The sequence below is a fragment of the Mesocricetus auratus genome, unplaced genomic scaffold, assembly GCF_017639785.1.
Source record: "Mesocricetus auratus isolate SY011 unplaced genomic scaffold, BCM_Maur_2.0 Super-Scaffold_15014, whole genome shotgun sequence".
Lineage (NCBI taxonomy): Eukaryota > Metazoa > Chordata > Mammalia > Rodentia > Cricetidae > Mesocricetus > Mesocricetus auratus.
Window position 1 is genome coordinate 2096887 of NW_024429186.1, and position 23114 is coordinate 2120000.

At 45.5% G+C, this 23114-nt stretch overlaps 1 protein-coding gene across 1 annotated transcript in view; it reads right to left on the reverse strand.

The window, feature by feature from the left end:
• Positions 1–23114, reverse strand: part of Rapgef5 (Rap guanine nucleotide exchange factor 5) — a 225919-nt gene that overhangs the window by 155389 nt on the left and 47416 nt on the right. Inside the window, 3 exon segments of the mRNA XM_040742315.1 lie at positions 11956–12022; positions 19233–19401; positions 20790–20911. Of these exon segments, the coding sequence (XP_040598249.1) occupies positions 11956–12022; positions 19233–19401; positions 20790–20911 (358 nt within the window).

The following is a 23114-nucleotide window of genomic DNA, read 5'->3' on the forward strand; positions in this document are numbered from 1 at the left end:
CCAAGTGTCAAGCTGCTGCCTCTCCTCAGCGTGGCTGGAGAATGGATGCCTCATGCTGACGACTTGCTCCTGTCTTTTATACCCCCCCCCAGTGCTGGGATTAAAGGTGTGAGCCATAATTCTCCTCTAGACTGACTCAGTCTTGTGGAGATCTGGGTGGCCTTGGACTCACAGAGATCCCTCTACCTCTTAATCCTGAGTCCTAGGATTAAAGGTGTGTATCTATCTCCACTAACTGATCTCTATAGCTTCAGGCTGACCTTGCTTTTCTGAATCCTCATCAAGCTTTAATAAATCACAAATTATATCACTACACCCTGGCTATCCTGCAACTCCATCTGGCCTAGAACTCAGAGATCCATCTGCCTCTGCCCCAGGAGTGCTGGGATTAAAGACCTGCGCCACCACAGCCGGACTCAGATGCTTCTATAATCAACTGAAACAAACTAGTAACCTAACTTCCAAGGGATCATTTTGTGTTAATGAGCACAGTTTTGTTAGGAGACCCTGGTTATTATTTTTCTAAAGGTTTTATGATAGCCCCTCCCCCTTTTTCCCCCATCTCTCTCTTCCTCTTCTTATTGGGTGTTGGTCATTAGCCTCAATTATGTAATAATATACTCTAACACCAAACTACACTATTAACCCCTATAGTTTTATTAAAATTTTTATTGATTTGTGTGTGTGTGTGTGTGTGCATGTGTGTGTTGCTTGCAATGCACCATGTGTATGCCTGGTATTCTCAGAAGCCCGAAGAAGGCGTCAGATCCGCTAGCACTGGAGTTACAGACAGTCATGTAGGTACAGTGGATCAAAACCAGGTCCTCTAAAAGAGCAGCCAATGCCCTTACCTGCTGAGCCACCTCGCCCCTATAGCTTTCAATCTCTGCTTGGCTCGTTTTTCTATGCCTCAGACCTCGCTCCTACTTATGCTGACTCTCCACACATACTTTCATCCAATAAATTGAGTGCTCCAGGAAATGGTCAAAACAGTACTTTTGCTCCTTACATCCGGTCTAAGTCAAATTAAAATGACATTTTAGTTTCTCCACGACCGGCATAGGATCTACTGAACTTTCCATGTCTCCTACTTAGGTCTGGGATCTTCTGAGGCATAGTTTCTTAGTCGTGTTACAGCTATTAGATGAGATCTCCCATGTGGTCTCAGTGTTTCAGCAGGTCTGAAAAGCAGGTGCTGTGTGTGGGATGGATGTAAAGATTTCACTAGACCCAAGATAAATAACAAATGGGTATCTATTGGGGAACCACTTACACAGATAATAATAAAGAACCGTGGAAGCGCTTCTCTGCCCTTTCTATCGGATGGGCTGACCTAACAAAAAAAAAGCGCACAAGAGCGACCACGCCTCACTTTCCCTCTTTCTGCTTCCGGCTGCCTGAAGCCACGCCCAAAGGGGGTGTGGCCACCGTTACAGGCTCACCGTCACTACACCGCTACAGCTGTGTGCAGCTCCCACACCCATTCAGCAAGCCTCAATCTCACCCACCTCCAGGAAACACCTGATGGTGATTACTCAGCAGGGAGCAACAGAGGACACTCATTGCACTGCGATTATGGGGGTACTGCAGGGACAGCAAGCCTCAAATACATGCAGGCTCAATCATTGGAGGACTAGCGTCCTTGGGGGCTTAATGGACAAAGGGACTGCTCTCATTTGAAAACCTCAAGAAGCCTGACAAAGAGGACACAGTGGACTACAGCAGACGAGAGAGAGGTGGGTTCTGGGCTGGGCCGGCAGGTGTTTCAGAAGCTCAACAAAGCAATATTGCTTCGGGCTAACTGTTAAGTCATTTAGTAAACGGGTCTTCTAGGAAGGAGGGTGGGTCCAGTGAAGGAAATTGGAAGCATGCTGTAGAAGGGTTAGGTCCTACAGATTCAGAAAGAAGAGGAATTATGGGGAAGGGAGTCAATGGAACATTGATAGCTCCATGGGGCGGGAGTATCCAGTGGAGCCCCTGCGTAGACCACAGCAACTTTCGCCCGCTCTCACAGGGAACGGAGTCCAGATCTTAACGGTAGCATCCAGGAAAGGCCCGTGTTGGCACGGCGTCTGCCCCCAAAGCCTCTCAATGGTAGACGTAGAGATGCCACAGTGGGTAGCAGAAAGGAGGAGTGGAGGAAGAAATGTAAAAGAATAGATGAGCATGTCAACCCAGGCTTATCTTAGGGGCCAGGGGATCGATCCTACATTAGATGTAAGGTCCAAATCCCTGAATCAGGACTCAGCCAGACGTGTGAAGAAGACACTGACAATTTCTGTCCTAGCTGGGGAATCACTGGTGAAACACCGTGACCCAAAGAAAGTAAGGGAGGGAGGAGCCTTTTTGTCTCTCACCTCCACACTGTAGTTCATCAGCGAAGGAAGTCAGGTCAGAAACTCAGGTAGGGAAGGAACCTGGAGGCAGGAGCGGACGCAGAGGCCTTGGAGAGGTGCTGCTTGCTGGCTTGCTCTTCAGAGCCCACTCAGCCTGTTTTGTTTTGTTTGTTTTTTGTTTTGTTTTGTTTTGTTTTTTATAGAACCCAGCTCATGTCCCACACTGATGGGGGAAGTTCTGTGAATATGTCAATAAAGCACTGTTGGCCAGTAGGGAACCAAGATAGGTGGGACTAGGAGTCCAGGAGGACTCTGGGAAGGGGAAACACAGAAAGTCAAGATGTAACACCATGGGGTAGGAAGTCCGGAAACCTCTCCGGTAAGAGAAAGACTTAGATTAGCAATTATGGGATAAATACTTAAGTCAGGGCTAGCCAGTAAGAAACAAGCAAGGCCAACAGCTTCATAATTAATATAGCCTCCTGTGTGTTTATTTGGGACTGATGCGGCTCTGGAACCAGGCTGGCGGGAAGGCTTCTCTCAAGGAAAAGGCTTCCCTTTACACCACACACATGAGCTGGGCCCGCCCCCCACTGATTACTAATTAAGAAAATAAGAAAATGCCCTACTGCCAGATAGATCTCCTGGAGGGATTTTTTTCCCCAATTTATGTTCCCAGTGTTTCAGACATCTCTAGCTTGTATCAAGTTGGCATGAAACTAGCCAGCACAACATGTAAAGAGAGAATATTATTTCTAAGGGTCTCTTCCTTTCTGTCTTCATCCTGAAGAGACCAAGCAGGGTGTTTTCAAGAAACCAACAGTTCCCCTACACAGCAGCGCTGACTAACAAGGCACAATGCAGACTGGCTGGGTTGGATTGAAACTAGTTGAGTGAAAGCAAGATGGCTAGCAGGGTCTCCTGGGTTAACCTAAGAGCTTGATTCTCTTCCTTTGCTAATCCGTCCAACAGATTAAAGCCTCTGACACACATTGCAATCCTCTCAGGAAATTCAGTCCCTATTTTTGCCTTAGTAGAACCTCAGCGCCCCCCACCTCTTGCAGGCATTTGTCATTTCACTCTGCCCACGTTAAATACAGGATTCTTTCCACTACCTGTGCACAGCACACCCTGCCTGTTCCTTAAACATAACAAACACCACTAAGCTTTTATGATCTTGCTGTTACTTCGAAACACAGTGTTACAATTTTCTCTGTCACTGCCCAATGTTCACCTAATGCCCCTCCCTCCAAAGGACCTTTCTTTTGTTTTTGTTTTCCCAGACGGGTTTCTCTGTGTAGCTTTGCAGCCTGTCCTGGGACCTAGCTCTTGTAGTCCAGGCTGGTCTCGAACTCACAGAGATCCGCCTGCCTCTGTCTCCCGAGGGTTGAGATTAAAAGTGTGGGCCACCACAGCCCAGCCACAGGACCATTTGAAATCCCTAACTGACCACCCGGATTTGCTCCCCAGTGACGTCCACAGCACTCTGCACTTATCACAAACTACCCACAGATGGTAATGGTCTGTCGACACATATACCAAGCCATATTTTTCCCCCTGTTTCTTCTGACTACACACAATGGGCTCAGGAAAATTGGTAAGCCACACGGATTAACTTCTAAACTATGCAGCCACAGTTACCAATATTAGTAATTTTACTAGGTTAAAAATGAAAGTACCATTTAAAATGCTTCCTCATCAGATCTTAAAAATTCCTCACCTACCTATTAGACCGCTCAGTAAACAGAGATCTAAGAGCTAAGTGTTAATAATGAGGAAAAACCTACCATTGCAGCCTCCTACTTTATTTTAAATTCTTATTTATCTAGTGTAGCTATGTAACTACAGAGAGCGTGGTTGGCCACAAACTCATTCCTTGGCCTCCAGGTGCTAGGATTACAGGTGAGTACCACCACCCCCAGCTTCATGTCCTGTTAACTCACTGTGTGATTAACACTGTCTATCTCAAACACTCCTTACTCTTCACAACGCTATAATACACACATGTGTGAACACACGTTCGGCCTCCTTCCTCGATTCCCAAGGGATTCCCATTCATTACTAAGCCTTAGTCACATGCTTCCGGACAGATTACAACCACATATATAAAACCACCACTTTTTTTTCTTGTTTTTTTGTGAGATAATCTTGCACAGCCTAGACTTGCCTCAAAGTAACCGTCTGTTTGAGGCTGGCCTTAAACTCCCAATCCTCCCGTCTCTACCTCCCAAGTGTTGGGATTACAGGCATGAGGACTGGACTCCATGCCTTTAGCATGTACTCTGTCATTGAACTATATACCAAATCTTTGAACAGATTAAATAAGATGGGGACACTGGGCTCATGACAGAAAGATGAACACCACACGTTGTGAAGCTCCCACAGATCAACTCTTCAGATGCAGAATTTCAATAGATCACCACGTCTGGGTGGGTTCAGACACTTTCTTCGGAATTAGAGATGGTGACTTAGAAACTAATTTTCATTTCATTTCGCAAAGATTCCTTAATTATATTTTACACGCCTGAGTGTTCTGCCCGCACACACATATGTGCATCATGCGTGTCCGGGTGCCTGCAGCGGTCAGAAGAGGGCACTGGCTTTCCTGGAACTGGAGTAACAACAGTCAGTTAGGAGCCACGGTTCGCATGCTGGGACCCCAAACACGGGTTTTCTGCATGAGGAACCAGTGCTTCTAAGTACGGAGGCATTCTCCAGATGCTGGAAGTTAATTTTCCAACGTACATGCCTGTGAAGCATCACCGGGAAAGGCTACCCACGAGAGACTGAAGGAACTTCACCGCTCTCTTCACAGAACCCCAGAATTCTTCAGTCCACACCCAGAGGCCTCTGAACATCCCTATTGGGAGGAAGGTAGCCACTGACACACGAGGAGGAAAGGAGGAACAAGCCCCGTTGCTCTTAGAAAAGTAGAAGCACCACCAGAAATGTGCTATGGGCCCTCCACCACCGAGCTACGCCCCAATTCCAAAGAAGCTAATATTACCTGGAACCAGATCTGGCATCGTGGGCCTCACTTGATACCTCCTCTCAATGCTCAATCTACCCGGCCCTTCCCCCAATCCCATAATATCTCCTGACCCACTGAAAAGGCCAGTGCCAGGCTGAGGATTCCAAGCAGGAATTTTATATTCTTTTTTCCCCACAGATAAAAGGTATAAGGTCGTGCAATGTGTGTGATCCTGAGGCAGCCAGACAGAAGGTTAGTCATTCCAGGGTGGGATGGGAGGAGCTTACATTCATTCACCGAATAGACAAGCCCACTCAGGTCAGTGAGCTCCGGAGGAGTGAAGGAGATTAACTACATTCCTTTACTCCATTTCCCATAAAGAAAAGGAAGTGAGTGTTTACATTAAAAAAAAATCACTGTTCAAAGTGTTCGAAAATGATCACCTGATTGCATTCATTATGTACTCAATGTCACAGACCCCTCCACTCTCCCAACCCCATGGCGAAAATGACTTTTAGGCATGGCTGGTTTGGCTTAAACACTGAACACAATTTTAATATCCCTCCTTCCTTAAAGATTTAGAGGATCCAAACCCCATGCTCTTGTTGCCTCATGAAACTCAAAATTTCCAACAAAAGAAGTGGTCACACACACACACACACACACACACACACACACACAAAACTAAACTAAAAACAAAAAAGCAAATAAAACAATAGTTGATGACAACAGCAAAAGCCCCATCACCACCATGCACAGGCACCCCCTGAGACAGGGAATTTTTCCAACATTCGAATTCAAGTTGTTGAGTTACCAAAGAGAGATTAAAGAAATGCTAGACGTTTTAATCTTCTTACGCCAAGAAACAGTTGTATAAAAGGTGACACTTGGCAAAGGAGAGAGGCTCTGTATACAAATGAAGGGAAAATATGGGGGCAAACACTGTCAGAGGCACAGGAAGTACCTCTGGGAATACAAGGTACCCTGGGAAGATGCAGTCTTGGACTTTCACAGTGTATCAAGCTTTACCTGACAAGACAATAGTTCCCACTAGGATCTGCTGGCTCTCTGACAAGTATTACCTAAGAAAGCTGTATGGAAGAGGCGGCATGGGAGAGAAATCAGACAAAGACCTAGGAGAAACCAAGGACATGGTTCATGGTGAGTAGATTTGGATCGTTTTATCTATAAAGTAGGATCCCAAATGGAGGACACAGGAGAATGAAACTTTTTACAAGAATGGATTGCTGGAAGCCTGGGAGAACAAGTTCATAGCTGATGGGGAATGAGTTCTATCACAACCTTGAACACTTGAAGTTAGTGTTCTGTTGCTGTGAAGAGACACCATGACCACAGAATCTCTTATAAAGGAAAGTGTTGAACTGAGGCTTGCTTACAGTTTCAGAGGTTTAGTTTGTTCTCATCTGATGGGGGAATGTCCTTCTGTATATATGTTTCTCTTACTGGTTGATGAATAAAACACTGTTTGGTCAACAGCCAGGCATGAAGGATAGGCGGGCCAAGAGATGGGAAGGAGTGAGGAGACAGAGGGAGGCTGTGGAGAGGCCATGTAGTGGAGGAAGGAGTAACAGGTCCAGACCCTTCTTCGGTAAGATAAGACCATGTGGAAATACTTAGATTAGTAGAAAATGGGTTAATAATTGAGAGCTAGCCAGTAAGAAGCCCTAGTCATCAGCCAACAGTTTTATAATTAATATAGCATCCATGTGTTTATTTGGGAGTGAAGGATGTCAGGACCTGGTGAGACAGAAAACTGCCATCTTCACTCATCATTACAGGGAGCACAGTGGCTCACAGGCAGACACAGTGCTGGAGGAGCTGAGAGTTCCACATCTGGATTCATAGGCAACAGAAAGAGAGAGAAACTGGGCCCTGCTTTGGCCCTTGAAACCTCAAAGACCACCCCTAGTGACACACTTCCTCCAAAAAGACCACACCTATCCCCAACAAAGCCACATCCCCTAGTCCCTCTCAAGTAGTGCCACTCCCTGATTGATGGCGGAAGTCCCTCTGTGCATATGCTTGTCTTATTGGTTGATACATAAAGCACTGTTGGCCAATAGGGAAGCAAGATAGGTGGGACTAGGAGTCTAGGAGGATTCTGGGAAATGTAGTCAAGAGTAGAGGGTCGCCATGTGATCCCAGGATGAGAGGACATGTCAGGATGGCGTCCTTGGGAAGATACATCCTTATAAAAATATACATTAGTAACTATGGGTTCATAATTAAGTCAGAGCTACCCGATAAGAAACCATAGCAAAAGGCCAACAGCATTATAATTAATATAGTGTCTCGTGTGTTATTTGGGGGCTAAAGCAACAGGACCCAGGTGGGAAATCCCACAACACCTGATGATTAAGCATTCAAATATATGAGCCAATGGGGTGAGGGGTCAGTCTTATTCAACATCACATCACACTCCCTGGCCCCCATAGACTTGTAGCCAGATCACAATGCAAAATTGCATCCAGTCCAACTTCAAAAATCCCCATAGTCTCTAACAGTCTCAACGCTGTTTAAACATTAAGAGTGTCTTCTGAGACTCATGGCAATCTCTTAGCTGTGACTCCCTGTAAAAGCAAAAGCAAAAGCAGATCACATGCTTCCGGCATACAGTGGCACAGGATATCCATCACCACTTAAAGGGGAGGAAAGGGAGCATGGGAGGAAATAATGGACCGAAACAAGACTGAAAAGCCGCAGGGCAAACTCCAGATTCTGCATCTCCATGGCTGGCGTCAAGGCGCTCTCCAAATCACCAACTTCTTTCAGCTTTGTTGACCTCAATACGCAGGGTCCAAGAGTGGGGTTGTGTGAAGAAATTTTTTCTGAGTGCTTGTTGAGAAACTCCAAGTAAATGACCCATGAGTCTTGGGACCTCAGTTTCTTCAAGAACACAGCATTGTTCTGGGAGTGAGCGTCTCTGCCCCTCTCAGGTATAGCGGGTAGAGGCGAGTTTCCTTCAGCTGTTGTTGCTCATGTGCCTCTGTGAAAATACATGTTTTTGCCACACGTGGCTTGTCCTTGTGACTGAACCCCTTGCTCGTGATTCTTCTTAGCTCACAGAGTGTAAACTGTCTGACGCTCTGAACAAAGTTGGATGTTGCACGAGATATTAGTCTGCCTCGTTTTTAGGCCACACTCTCTCGGGTTCACGCTGTCAACTGGAGCGATAAACGGCAGAAACACACCTCTCTCTCTTGGGCTGGTTTCACTCCCTGTTGGCAGCTTTCCTGGGCAAGTATTCCATGGCGCTGGCAACTCCAGCATCTTGGGAGTCTCCAACACAATCCAGGCTTTACCTTCAAGAAGCTTCAGACAAAAGCCTCCCTGGACCTCCATGAAGGGACACTCCTGACACATTCCTGTCCACAGCAGCTTTCCTTAGTCATAGAGGAAGAGGCTACAACCCTTTTCTTCTATCCTTGACTCTAAAGCAAGGACCACGTGGCTGAAATTTCCAAGGGCTGCTGGTTGTTGGGGCTGGAACTTGGCCCCCTTATTCAAAAACATTTTCATCATTTTTTCCCTTTTTTTTTTTGATGGGTTCCTTCATTTATTAAGCTTTTCTTCAATTCCTTTTCACAAGTTGGAAACTTAGCTGGGTGGAGTCTTGCCCTAAAGTCACCACTTCCTTTATTCCATTTTAGAATCAGGATTTTCTTTAAACTTTTTTTATTTCCTCGTGCACTGGACTTAGCTCTATTACATTTTCTGAGCTCCTTTTCTCCTCAAACTGTACTTTTTTTTTTACTTTCCCTTGCTCTGTTTGCCCCTTATCGTGATAGATCTGCATAAGAGCGATCACTAATAACCACCCAACAGAGTCAGTTCTAGGCTGTCTCGAAATCTCCTCTACAAACAAATTGTTTGGACAAGGGCAGAAAGCAGCCAGGTTCTTTGACAAACTATTACAAGAAGGTCTCCAGGCCACTTAGTAACATTTTCTTCTCAAACTTCTTGAACTGGGCTGTCATAATCTACACTGCTCTCAGCACCACTGTCTTCGACACTCCTAGTAGTATGGCCTATTAAGCCCCACTTAACACATCCAACTGCTTTCCTAATCCAAAGAAGTCCATATTCCGCCAATAAGCAGCATGATCGGGCTGTCACAGCAATACCCTACTCCTGGTACTAACTTCTGTCTTGGTCAGTGTTGTGTTGCTGTGAAGGGACATCACAATCAAAGGAAAGCATTTAGCTGAGGCTTGGTTACAGTTTCAGAGGTGTAGTCCACTGTCATCATGGCAGGAGGCATAGTGGCATGCAGACAGATGTGGTACCAGAGAAGTGGATGACAGTTCTGAATCCGTAGGCAGCAGAAAGAAAGAGACACTGGGCTAGCTTGGGCTTCTGAAACCTCAAAGCCCACCTCCAGTAACACACTTCTTCCAAGGAGGCCACACCCATCACCAACAAAGCCACACCTCCTAATCCCTCTCAAGTAGTGCCGCTCTCTGATGACTAAGCATTCAAATATATGAGCCTACGGGGGTTATTCTCATTCAGCCACCACAAGACACCAAACAGGGAAAGAGGCTGTTGAGAGACTGATATTCTACGGTAATTAAGTAGCTGGCTGCAATAGCCTCTTCTCCTAGGGAAATGCAAAAGGGAACTTCTGCTTTCTGCTTCTCTTTAGCTTAGACTTTAGTTTGGAGTTAATTAACCTTTACTTGCATCCCTACCTATGAAACAGAAACGGTGCCAGCTGCAGAGTATGTACACACACGCACAGAAGGCAGATTTTAACACGGCATCAGACTTAGAGTGAGGTTTTCAGGTGGTAACTGTTGTTTTGTTTAGAGCAAGCACTCCTTTTTGTTCTATACGTGAACCTAGAAGTGTGTTGTTAAATGTTTTCCTAACACACTGTCAAGATTCCCTTTAATGCGAGGTTCTGTGTCAAAGCTTTCCATATTACATTAAGTCCCAAATTACTCTTCCAAAGCCATTCCAGTGCGGTAAAGAACTTTCCGTCCTTCAAGTTGCGTCCATGTGCGGAGGACCCGGTGCGTCACGCTCCACACAGTTTCCCTCACATACAGCCCAATCAAGCATGATTTCCTACAATTAGCATTTCATTAAGGGGTGTCAGGGCTAGTCTTGGCTATCGGTTTGACATACCTTGGAAAGTGGGAACCTCAGTTGGGGAACGGCCTCCACCAGGCTGGCCTATGTACTGCATGTCTGTGGGGGCCTTTTGTTGGTTGTTAATTTACATAGAAGCTGCCTCACCCACAGTGGGCAGTGTCAGCCCCGGACAGGGGGGCCCGAGGGAGCTGGTTGAGCGTGAGATGAGGTGGAGCAAGCCAGTACACAATGTCTCTCTGTGGTCTCTGCTTCAGTTCCTACCACACGGGCTCGGCCTTGAGTCCCTGCCCGGCTGTCCCTGGCTGAGGGACTATAAAGTGTAAGCTAAGACAAACCCTTAAACCCTTTCCTCCCCCAAGCCGCTTTCAGTCAGGGTGTTGATCACAGTAAGAGATGCAAACTAGTGCTATGGTATTAAGGAAGCACTAAAGAGTCTCCAGGGGGAGGCTAGGAATGCTTCTCCGACAGTGCTGCGCCAAAGGCATAGCGACTGAAATACCTACAGCCTGTCAAAAATGAGCTTAATGGTTAGCGCCCATAGGGCCATGAAAGGATTCAGCCATTACTCTGGCCTGCCCTGTTACCTGGCGGAATGCATTCAGGCAGCACTCTGGCCAGCCCAGGGGTCCCCGTGAGGACCAGTCTGCACGCAGGTGCAAAGGACCCCTTTAAAGGGCGGACCCCTGCCTGCTTACGCTCTCTCTTACTCTTGTCTTCCTCCCCCCCATCTTATTTCTCTCTCTCTCTCTCTCTCTTAACTCTGCAAGGGTTGGTTACCTCTCACCCCCGTTTCCTTCCCTGTCCACCAATAAAACTCCAGGTGGGATGGTTGACTCACGGTTCGAGTCTCGTTACTGGGCAAACTTAAGACATTTTAACAACAGGCCACACACGGTGGCCCACACCTTTAATCCCATTACTCTGGAGGCAGAGGCAGGCAGATCACTGTGTGAGCTCAAGGCCACCCAGTTTACACAGTGAGTTCTGGGCCAGCCCAGAACTGGATATACAGTGAGACCCTCTCTCAAAAAAAACAAGACAAAACAAAACAAAATCTAGCATGCTGTCACAGCCAGCTTTCACAACAAAGGAAGTCATGAATTGCCCCCTTCAGCCACCAAAGCCACTGGCCACTCTTTTCAACGGCCTTGCAAAATATGGTGACCGTGTTGTAATACCATAGTTAAAAAACCATCGCCCTTGCCTTCTGCTGCCTAACAAGATTCCTTTCTCTGCCAAAAGAAACAGAATATAACAGAATATGTTCCCTTTTGTGTAGCAAGTTACCACTGTCCCTAGGTTAAGTCACACTGGATTCCAAAGCCCAGGGGCTACAGGCACAGCACGAAGGCAGTGCACACTTTTCACCAGAAATGTCTGTGATATCACTAGAGGCTCCAACAAAGGGTCCCGCCAAGCCAGCTTGCCAGAACCTTGCACTGCGCCTCTCAAACGGGCAAGCGGTCGTACCTAAACTGCCGCCCTCCTGGGACCTGTTATCCCTCCCATCACGTAGGGTAACTGTCTTACCGCAGACGTCAGCCGAGCAAGAATCTCATCGCTGCTTTCTTCTGAGTCCTCCACTCTCTGATGAGACCTTTGGAAAAAACAAACAACAAATTAACCCTTAGGGCTGCTTGCCCAGGCTCATCCGCCAAATTATGGGAAACGAGGGGCAAAAGGCGTGACATTGTCATTACGTCCGTCACGAGTGAAAAAAAAACGTGCAAAGGACACCACCATGTTGACAGCGCCTAAGACACACCGTCCCTTACCAACCAGCTGTTCTTCAGAATCAATTATCCAGTGCCTCTTTACAATGTGCCAGCTGGGGACCAAGTGCTGCTCCCCTCCCCCCCCATGACATCACAGGATAGCCCTAACACACCTGATCTACAGACACAGACGGTCATGAGCAAAAGCGGGTGTCAGCGTAAGGGATGTGAAGTATCGAATTACCCCAAATCTAAGTGAAACTGTGAAGCTAGGAAATGTGAATTTTCCACTACATTAAGAGTTCACAACCCAAGCAAATTCACTATGAAACAGTCTATTTTAGGCCTAATCCCATGGTGGAAGTTTTAAAGCAAGGCTACAACAGCAACAAAAATACTGAAGGACTTTGCTTTTTTCAGAAAGTCACAGCTCAGGTGAAGAGAAAAAAAAAGAAGTTATGCAAATATCAGGCAATGAATGAGACATGGTGGTACAAGATTATTTTGTTTAGGAAAAAAAATCACCTTTATTATTTACATGAATGTGTTTCTACTTTAAAAAATCTTATAAATCCCCTTTTTAAATTTTTTTTTAATTCCTGGTTTGGTTACAGGAAAACAGTGAATCGATACCAAGTGAATACATAAAACTATGACCCGGAACTATTTTGACAAGCAGCCCCCTTTCAACACATCCCGAGATGAGAGATTCATGGTGACTCATCTGTAGAGTCAAGTTATCAGGAATGCAGTCCCGTGATTGATTTCTACCCTCAGTTGCTGAGGTAAGCCTGCTGGAGCACTCGCCCAAGGGCAGGCACGAGGCCCTTCTCCCGCTCTCCAGAGAAGGGAGCAGCAACTTTGCAAGAAGGGATGGCCCAGTTGTCTGAGGGAAGCTCCTGGGTCTACGACTGGCATTCGCTGTTCCGCCTTCGTGAAAAGTAACTCCATCCCTGCTTGGAGGCGGAACCCTCCTTCCATCCAACTCCAAGAACAAACAGGCCTTGGCAGAGACATTTCTGAAGACAGTAAGCCAGAGTGTGATGCTCTCCCTCCCTGGAGTTGGCTGTAACCTGTGGCCCGTTTCTACCTCCTCGGTCACCATGGTCTTTACAGATACGCATCTAGAACCCCCAGGTGTCTCTGAACCCTGATGAGCCTGGTCCTCCCTCCACCCACCTTCCAAGTGGCTCTGGGTGCCAATTCCAGCAGCCTGATTTTCAGCCACGAACATGGGAATCATAGGCTCCATGAATTAAATTAAGCCACATTGCTTCTTTTTTTTTTTTTTTTTTTTTTTGTTCTCCTCCCGTCATGGCGTTCTGATAGCCTCTGGCCGTCCATCCTTTTCGTACCCACGACCCACGGCCAGCCACCCATCACATCCGTTTCCATTCCTTCCTCCAGCTCTGCTTCCTTTGGTCCAGGCCTTCAACCCCTATCAAGATATATAACTGTAACCACTCTTTAACCCACTTGGTTGGCTCTTGGTCTCTCTTGCTTTCCATCACCAGCTGGCTAGGTATGCTGACAGAAGAAATTTTCTGAGCAGCAATAAACTGACTGTCCTGGGCTTCCTGGGACCAAGGTATGCAGTGATAAAACCAATCTAAAGCTGAATAAAATCAGGTGTCCTTGGATCTCTTTTTCTCATTTTATTACTTTTGGGGGGATTTGAAGATAAATGACCACCACCTAACTAAGCAGCCGCGTTACAAATGCTAACACAAGCAACCACAAAAGGTCACATTTTGCTAGAATCCCTGCACTACTCTCAAATAAAGACTTCGTTCTGTTAAGGATAAGCAATCAGTTCCCACACCTGGAATAAGCTTTGTCTGTAAACAATGCAAATTGGGGGGGGACTCATCACCTCCGTGGCTGAAGGGGTAACAAGAAATGACAAAGATAAGACTAGTTCGATCTAAAGAGATGAATGGAAACTTTCTTCACCTATGATCCGGATGTAAAGCATGCCAAGTTCCCATCATGAAAAAGAAATTTCCTATCCAAAAGGTGCTTGTTTACACAGACATTATTTTCTTCCTGCCCAAACGTCCTGAGAATCTAATTAGGAAGAGTCAGAAGGGCAAAGGGAAGATTTTGACAGGAATGAATGGCAGACCTGAAACCTGAACTCCCAAGTCATAGCTAAGAAGCGTACACTACTCAGAAACTAGAATTCCTTGCTCTGCTTATGTGTGTCAGACGGAAACTACGGCAGGGGTAAGAATGAGGGGGCAGGAGGGGGTCTCAGCTGGTAGGCCATGCTGTTATACCGGGTGCTGAGGATTTGGAAATCACTTTTGTAGAGCTGATGGAAGCAGAAAGGGCAGAGACAACCACCGACTCAACTCCAAGCACTTTGTGTTAAGAGGTAAGAGTTATAAAAGCATGTGGCCAGCCTGAGTAATCAAGAGGCCAGGAGATGTGAAAAAAAATGCTATTGAAATGACAATCTTGTTACTCGCAGTTCCCAGGAGGAAGAGGAGTCGCATCACACCAAAGGTCTACAAGAGGAAAAGCAGCCCAGCATCAGCAAGGCAGAAGAGAAAGCCTAAACAATAACCGTTTTCTGTGTTTCCCACAGGGGGCAAGTGAGGCAGGATATTAATAAACAGGCTGAAGAATGGTTCGAATAGTTCCACCTGACACTGGAAATAGGGGCTATCCCTAGTTGCCTGGTATCTGCAGAGGTCAGGGCAGGTGAAAAGACCCAAAGAGAAGAGTAGGAGGCAGATTTTGCATCAATCGGTCCATGTATGAAAGGGACTTGCACAATGAGTTCTTTACTATCCAAAGGGACAGGAAACAGAATTGACTGGTCTTTGGTAGGTAGGGCTTCTCCTCAAGGTCAAGCAAGGCCCCAAACTGCACGGCCTTGGAACACAGAGTCCATGAAGCTAGAGAGGAAGCATTAAGCAGTTCAGAGAAATGGCAGAGCCAACAGAGGAGGTCCCAGGAAGAAAGCGCAAATGCTGCTTTCCAAAGAGCAGTGTCACAGAGTCATTTGGGAACACAGTAGGCTTGTAGTCATCACAAGGAAGCTTTAAGTAGAGAAAGCCTGCCTTCAGAAAGGAGAGACTCTGTTGCAGGATTCCTTTAGCCCCCAAAATAGTACACAGAGAATGTATCAGTTACAATGTTGTTGGCCAATGTCCAGGGCTTCTCATTGGCTAGTATGGTCTTAAGTATTAACTCATGACTACTAGTATATATTTCTATAAGAACTTATCTTTCCGAGGACAGCATCCTGATGTGTCCTCTCTTGGGGGGGGGGGGGGGGGAATCAAATGGCGACTCTCACTCTTGATTACATTTCCCAGAATTCTCCTTCTCTCCTAGTCCTGCCTATCTTGCTTCCCTATTGGTCACCAGTGAACTTCCCCCATCAAGACTCCCCATCTCCTCTCTCAAAGTCAACCCCCTGGCCCCCGCCCGCTACTCACCATATCCCACAGGGCATCTTTTGCAAGAGGAGGGGGAAAAAAAAGCAGACACTGAATTTGAATAACTTTACTGCATTACACCAAAACTAGGAACTCCTTGACTATCCAAAATGATGGGTGCTCACGTAGATTACAGACACTAGGTCTCTTAGCAAGAAAACTGTGTTTGTATTTTTCTTTTTTTACAGATCGGGGTGTGTAACCTGAGTTAAGCGTCAGCAATCGTCAGCAATCCTCAGCAAGTCTTTTAACAGTAACAGTGTTACCTATCGGTAACTGGAAGGCTATGGTTTTACGTATCCAGGGGGTCAATGGCAGACTGCTCAACGCCCAGCCTCTTCACCCTTGCAAGATGAGAGGTACCATACTGCAGCTGGCCTTGGTTTCACAAAGCCTCGACTCAACAGGAAGAAGCAACATACAAGTCCTAAAGGCACTACTAGGCTGTCTTTCTTGACACTGCTACTTCCTCGTTCTCCTCTCCCCTCACCCAAAATAAAAAAAAAAAAATAACAGAGTCAGAAAGAAGTTCATTCTGGATAACTTGATTTGGCTTCTGTCTGAATGAGGCACGACAACTCGTCTCTTCCCCCGGGGCTATAACCTGCCAACCAACTCAATCCTTTCTAATTATCTCTTTTAGGGGGCATAAAAACTATTTCATAGAGAGTAGTGTATTTGTTTCCTTAAACTAGGCAGCAAGCTTGCACAGCTCCATCTCTTTCTGCTGTAGACATCCTTTTTTTTATTGTAAAAATCCCCTTTATTTTTTTCCTCTAAAAAAATACACTTGTACAGAACAGATTTGTGTTTATAGAGGGACATTAAGTGGTTTTCTGGCATCATTCTAAAGTCATTTAGAGAGGATGGGAAATCAAGGGGGGACCTAATGTGGGAATTGCGTAGGTAGACTTTAATAGCTTTCAAATATCAAATAGGTTATTAAAAGCACCACGGGGATGGGGGTTTTAGTTCACAAATGGGAAAGCGTAGGAATCAAAAAGGACTACGGAGAGAGCACTTCAGCTAGAAGGAATAAAAGCGAAGTGATACAAGGCTAAGAATGACCTGGAAGAACGGATCTCCCTTTTAAAACCACCAAGAATGAGAGCAGTGCTTTACCAAGACAGTCCAATGACATCGGGGAAACTTCATAGGCAAGGTAGGGCTTGGGCTCCCCCTTGAGGGTTGGGTAGAAATGAACAAGGAAAAAGATGCAGAAGAGGAAGCAGAGTCTAACGCTGGCAGGAAATAATCAGTGCGGGCTGAAGTCTGAAAACAACGGAGATTTCTAGGTCAAAGCCAGATGTATGGTGAAAATATGTGCAGGAACCAGCGGAGGTATTGCGGCAATTCAGCTGACAGAAGACAAAGTCCCTGGGCATCTTTTCTCTGGCCATCCTTTTCTCCAAGTGGAAAAGCTCAGTGTCCAGCTTTCGGGAATCTAAGAGCACCCTGCGTCTGCCCAGCAGTGGGCTCACATCTCTAATGCAGGAAGGATATATCTTCTCTATCCTGAAGAGAACTGTGGTTTAGTAACCTTTTCTCTTCTATACTTGGTACTTACAATAAGAATAACCCGGTGCTTAGCTCACCATCAACCATTTGTATCAGTTAGTAACTGTGACCAAAGGTGCTCAGGTTCATACCAAATGAACAAAACTCGCTGGTGAACATGGCATTCTATAGTTTGGTTCTAACCCTGAGACCTGACTTTGCATCCCCGTACTCGGTGTGACAAAAGATTGCAGTCAATCTGGAATTGATATTAGGGTTTGAGTTTTTTTAAATAATAACTGTCACTTATAGAAATTAGAGCAGGTTTGGGATTTACACATGGCAAGGCTTTTTCACCCATTGGCGTTCCTAAAACTTGCTCTCTGAGGAGGTGTGGGAGGTTAAACCATAACAACTTGGAACATTATTCATTATACTCGTGCTCCCTTAATCTGAGTGGACCCAGGGATTTCTACACCTCCTTCATGTACACAAGACAGGAAATAGTAGAATAACACTGTCAAAGAACAGCAGTCCTTCATCTGGATGAAGTTAAGGTAAGTCATCATGGCCATGTCTGATTAAAAAGAATGTCACTTCTTTAAAAGCTCGCTGGAGTTCACCGACATGTGCCTTGACCTTTCTTGGATATGTCCGACCTCTACGAAGAGCATATTACAATAAAGGGTACTCCATGCCGTGCTAATTCAGTGACATTGGAATCTATATTACTGTTTCAAGGTCCTCTGCCAACGGTGGTGGTGACAAACCCATAATCACTTCACAGTTCAGTCTGACACTTCCGTGACTTGTGCTTACAATTCTCAGAAGGGATGCTAGGGCTATCCCACAGCTCCTGAGAACACATCACAGCAGGTATAGAAAGCTGAAGTAATAAAGGTAGGCAGATGTGAATCCAAACACGAAAACCACACCCTCTGTGTTTGTGTGACCTTGGACAGGTTAGCTGAGCTCTATGCCTCTGTTTCCTCACTTACAAGTGGAAATTAACGGTACCTCAAGAACCTTTCTGAGGTGAAACAGAGACTATAAGGCATGTGTTTTGGTGCAGTGCCTGACATGAAATACATTCCCGACACCCAACTTTTCTACCGGAAATATATTGTTAATATAAGTAGTTTCCTTTGCTAAGGCTGAACTACTCAGTAGTGTCACTTTTTGGCTCATAAAACTAAGTTACATTTGTGTAAGTACCACATGCTAACTGATTCCACCACTGGAGCACCCTAATCCATTTCATGTGCATTGGTGTTTTGCCTGCATACATGTCTGTGTGAGGGTGTCTGATCCCCAGCTATGAGCTGTCATGTGGGTGCTGGGAATTGAGCCCAAGAACTCTGGAGGAGCAGCAAGTACTCTTTTAACGGCTGAGCCATCTCTCCATTCCCCTACGTTACGTTTGTTATGGTCACGGGAAGGCATCTCTTGGAAGCTATACTCTCACCTGGGAAGTAAGGACCATTCCACTTGCCTTCTAAAAGCCAGAGGAGTCAACAATATGGGACAGTGTTCTGATACCTGAAGGGCTCTACATCTACGAGTGATCAAACTGGCATTTCAACCTGCAACTCCTTTCTGTAACAAGCTTGTCACTGCTGCCAAGGATAAACAAGGCATGTCATAATCCCCATATCACGACTCAAGGAAGCCGCTTCTAATTATTTTAATCACACGGTGATTCACTATCTTCATGTGATAATGACTCAAATGTCTTAATTTGCCAAACGCTGCTGCTACAGTATTTTCAGAAATGTCTGCTGAGGCCCCTTCTTAGCACAGTCACGACTTGGACGGTGGATATGATGGGAGTTATTATTTCGTTCAACTCCAGCCCAATCGTATGTTTATACTCAACTTAGACCATCTACTCATGTAGCAGTGAAACGGAGAGCAATCATGGCGCCACAGCCGGAGGCGCAAGCATGCTGAGGGGCAGAACAGCAATGGAGCCATGTAGGAGCTAGGAAGATGTAGCTCCAACAATGAGTCTACCTTTCCGAACTCGGGGACTAGCATTCCTACCACTCAAACAAGACGGTGGTCTGAAGGAGCAGAGCAGTCCCAGGACACAGGACACGTTCTCTGAGAAACAGCAGTTTACAGCGGTACCCGACGTGCTACTCACAAGTCACAGATGCCGGCTCTGGCAGGAATGAGATGCACCAGCTGCAGCAAGAGTTTCACTCCGTTCTGCCACTCTTCCTCTCTTTCAAACTCACAGTACAAGTAGCTACATTCATCCGAAGAAAACTGGTAGAAAACGTAATTATCTTGGAAGTACAGATGCTGGTCCACTGTTGGAGGAAAACAAACGGGAAAATGTGCTGTGGTTTTAGAGTCGTAAATCTAATAACAAAGTGAGCAACCCGATGACTAGGAGGAAACCAAAGGTTAGACAACGTAACATTCAGGCTTCACTCAAGCTCACCACTCTCAATCGAGCGGAAGGACGCATGGGCTAGTCAGTTTCGCTGCTTGAACGTGGACCGATATATTCGCGTACATTTTATAAGTTTTTCTGCTTCGCAGACAAGTGCTGGTCAAAGCAACATCAGTTCAAAGAGGGGGGTTGGCAAGGAAGGCCAAACAGACAGCATGGTAGTAAGTTTCCGTTGGCAAAATTAGCGGCTCTAAACTGGGGATTACTGCACCCCTGCTTCAAGGGACACTTGGTGATGTCTAGAGACATTTTTGATAGTCAGAATGGAGGAATGAGCTACTGGAACCTAGAAGGAAAAAGAAATGGATGCTGCCAAAAATCCTATGTGTACAGGACAGTCCCCACATACACACAACAAAGAATTGTCTAACTCAAACTGTCAACACTGTCGGTGTTGGGAAATCCTGTTTTCAAGGGATCAAAAGTCAGAGATGGTTCTAAAAGGCATTTACATAAAAAACGTGTTACCAGCCAGAAGCCTGGTGCTAGCCAATGAGCCAGTAACCTCCTCAAAAGCAGCCGACTGACTCTCCAAATAAGAGTATTAGGTGCTAGGTGTTACTAAGAAGATTACAACCATGTCCTAACCTGTGCCATTCTTTCACACTGACATCAGGAGTTACCCTCAATCTTTATCATCTATAGAAACAAGGCTTCCCAGTACCAACTAGCACCCGAGAGAGTGAAATAAATAAAGAACAAATTGCGTGGCTTCGACCCTCCCTTCAATTCCCTGGGTTCAACTAAGAAAAGAGAGATTGTCCTCTCTTTCAGCTCACAGCTAAACATCATTTTCTGTCCTGTTTGAACAACTAATCTGCACGGCTCAACATATCTAAGTGTTTGTGATTATTTAATTAAAATGGCACACACACACATACACATCACTCATAGATCATTTTCTGAATACAGACAGCATGATAAACCATTCATTTGAAGCAACAAAAGACATCACCCACTAAAGAAATTTATGAGCAGAGTTGCCAAGAGAGAGGGGAAGGCAACACCTTTTACAGGTTTATGTCTAACATTGACAAGCACCTAATTATTTTCACAGAAGGTGTGGCAAGTATAAACAAACCAAAAATGAACTGCTGTCATTTTTACTCAGAAAATAAGAATGCAAGCATTTACCTTCAGAAACAATTTCCATCCAGACTGTAACATGCTCTGGAAAGATCATGCTTTGACCTAGCAGTTCAACAAAGCAGTGATTGTGTCTTCCAAGCATGGAGCACTAACCTGATGACATAATTCCCATATCCAGTAGGAGCTGCCAGACCCCAATGGCCATAGAGCGACACTGGACAAAAGGACAGTGTTCCAGAAGCCAGTCGACCAGCTCTGACCCCACGCAGCTTCTCCTGGACCAAAAAACAAAGCCATGAGGAATAAGGAATTCTGAAAACAAAAAGTTAAAGCTTGATTCCACTCCTTTCATGAACTCTCCTTTTAAAATAAGCAAGCCAAGGGTGGGCAGGGGCGAGGAGGGGAGGAACATACTGTCTCTCACTCTCATCTTCCAGTTGATGTCCATATATTACTTTCTTGGGATTAAGAATAAAATTTGCTTACATGTTTTAAGCTACCTGACATAAAGCAATCATGTATCTTTCCATATGAATATCTACTCCTACTACTGTGCTACCAGAATGTGGTTTCTAGACACTGAGAGAATCTGTGTACCTTACTCATCCCCAGAAACCAGAAGAGCCTACAGCACATGCTTTAAGAGCTTGAAACATAATTGTTCTAACAAACGAAGAAATAAAATTAGTGGCTCTTTATGCAGAGGTAATACTTTTGCCCCAATCTTGGACTTCAAATTGGTGATGATGAACTTTCCACTCATGCATATGTAGATTTTTTTGCCTGCTCCCATTTTTTAACAAGATGATTTCATAAAGTTTCCACAGAACAGGACCACCGACTGCAGTTGAGAGCTTTGTTCTCTACTCTTTAAAGACTGACCCCCAAAACCTGTTTCAAAGAAGAATAAACTTGACTGTTAAATCATTTTAATGCAACCAAGGCAGCCTTATTAAGCAGCATCGTAGATCGCAGACCCAGAAAGCCGGATTTGTGTGTTGGATTCCGCTAACCACACACAGTCGTCTTTATAATCAGAATTTGAAACACACACGCACACACACCAAATCCCACAGACTGTGACAAGATGTGTCATCAAGCCAGCTTTTCCATTTGTGTGGGCCTCGGGAAAAGGCAGAAATAGAACGCTTTCTGAAATACAGGTTTTCGTTTGTAGAGGTGTCTGAGTTCTACTTTTTCCCCATGCAAAAAGGCCGTTAGAGCATTGTAAGGAGAGAGGAAAGAGGGTGAGAAAAAGGGAAGGAGTCCCTTACCCTGCAGACACTGAGGGGCGAGAATGTAGTGCCGTCTTGTCCTAAACTAGAGAAATGTGTCTGCAAGCTCTTGTGACTGATGCAGACACCAGCCTATGCTGTCAAGACTTGCCAGGAAGTGCTGCACTTCCGCTGGGCTACTTTAGGACTGAATGGTCTAGCTTTTGTTAAAGCACTGTGATTTTTGGTCAAGCGTCACTACTTGAAAGATACTCCAAGGCCATGAAGCCAATTCCAGACGTGTTCAGAGGTAGGTTACCATTAAGACACTAGAAAGACAAGCATTCAGATGCATGGGTTCTTTTAAATGAGAACACGGGTGGCAAGAAAACAGGCAATTAGACTAAATAGTCAATATCAACTCTGATTCTACAGGACACCTTTCATGATAAGGGATCAAAGTGCTAATTAACTGAATTTCTCAACGCTTCCCTCAATTACCCAGCATCTTTGGCCTTTGAAAGCACTTTAGTCCGTGAGTTAAATACTGTGGCATCTTTTTTTCATTTTACATTTTCAAAGCACAGAGGCTTGTCAGCCCTCTGTGAGTGTCTGCTTGGAACACAGAAGCCCACAACACAGCATTTGCTCAAGAAACCAAACCTCCACATTGTACCAGGTAGCTAGATCGTAGCTGTGCCTATCTGAGCACAGGTGGCCATGAAGACGTCTCCCATAGTCCAGGCCTTTTCTGTGCTCAGCAGTTTCAGGGAGGAAGGGCAAGGGTGCTGTCAACTGCAGATTCTGACACATTGAAGCTACAGGGAAACTGAGATACCCACTCCCAACAGAACCCTTAGGTGATCACAAAGCCCAGATCCCCTAGCTTCCCTTTCCCATTAGGAAGGGTTTACCCTGTTTGAGGCACAGGCTTGGGAAAAAATATGACAAAACACAGAGTTTCCATGACAACCTTAGTGGACAACTGGGTACCACTCCCCCAACAAGCTACTGTTTTAATCCCATGCGGCCCCTTTCTGCCACTCCCTAAATCTCACCGTTACGCTTTAAATCGCTCCTACCATCCATCTGACCTGGAAAAAAAATATTAGGGGACAAAGATAAACTCTGTCCTTAATATCTCTGAATCGCATAAAATGAGATGAAATGTTATGCATTTAATTCCTAATCCCCTGACTTGCTGACCAGGTCTGTGCAACAATGGAGTTTTAAAAAAAATCACCTCAATCTACGGGGCAGAGGG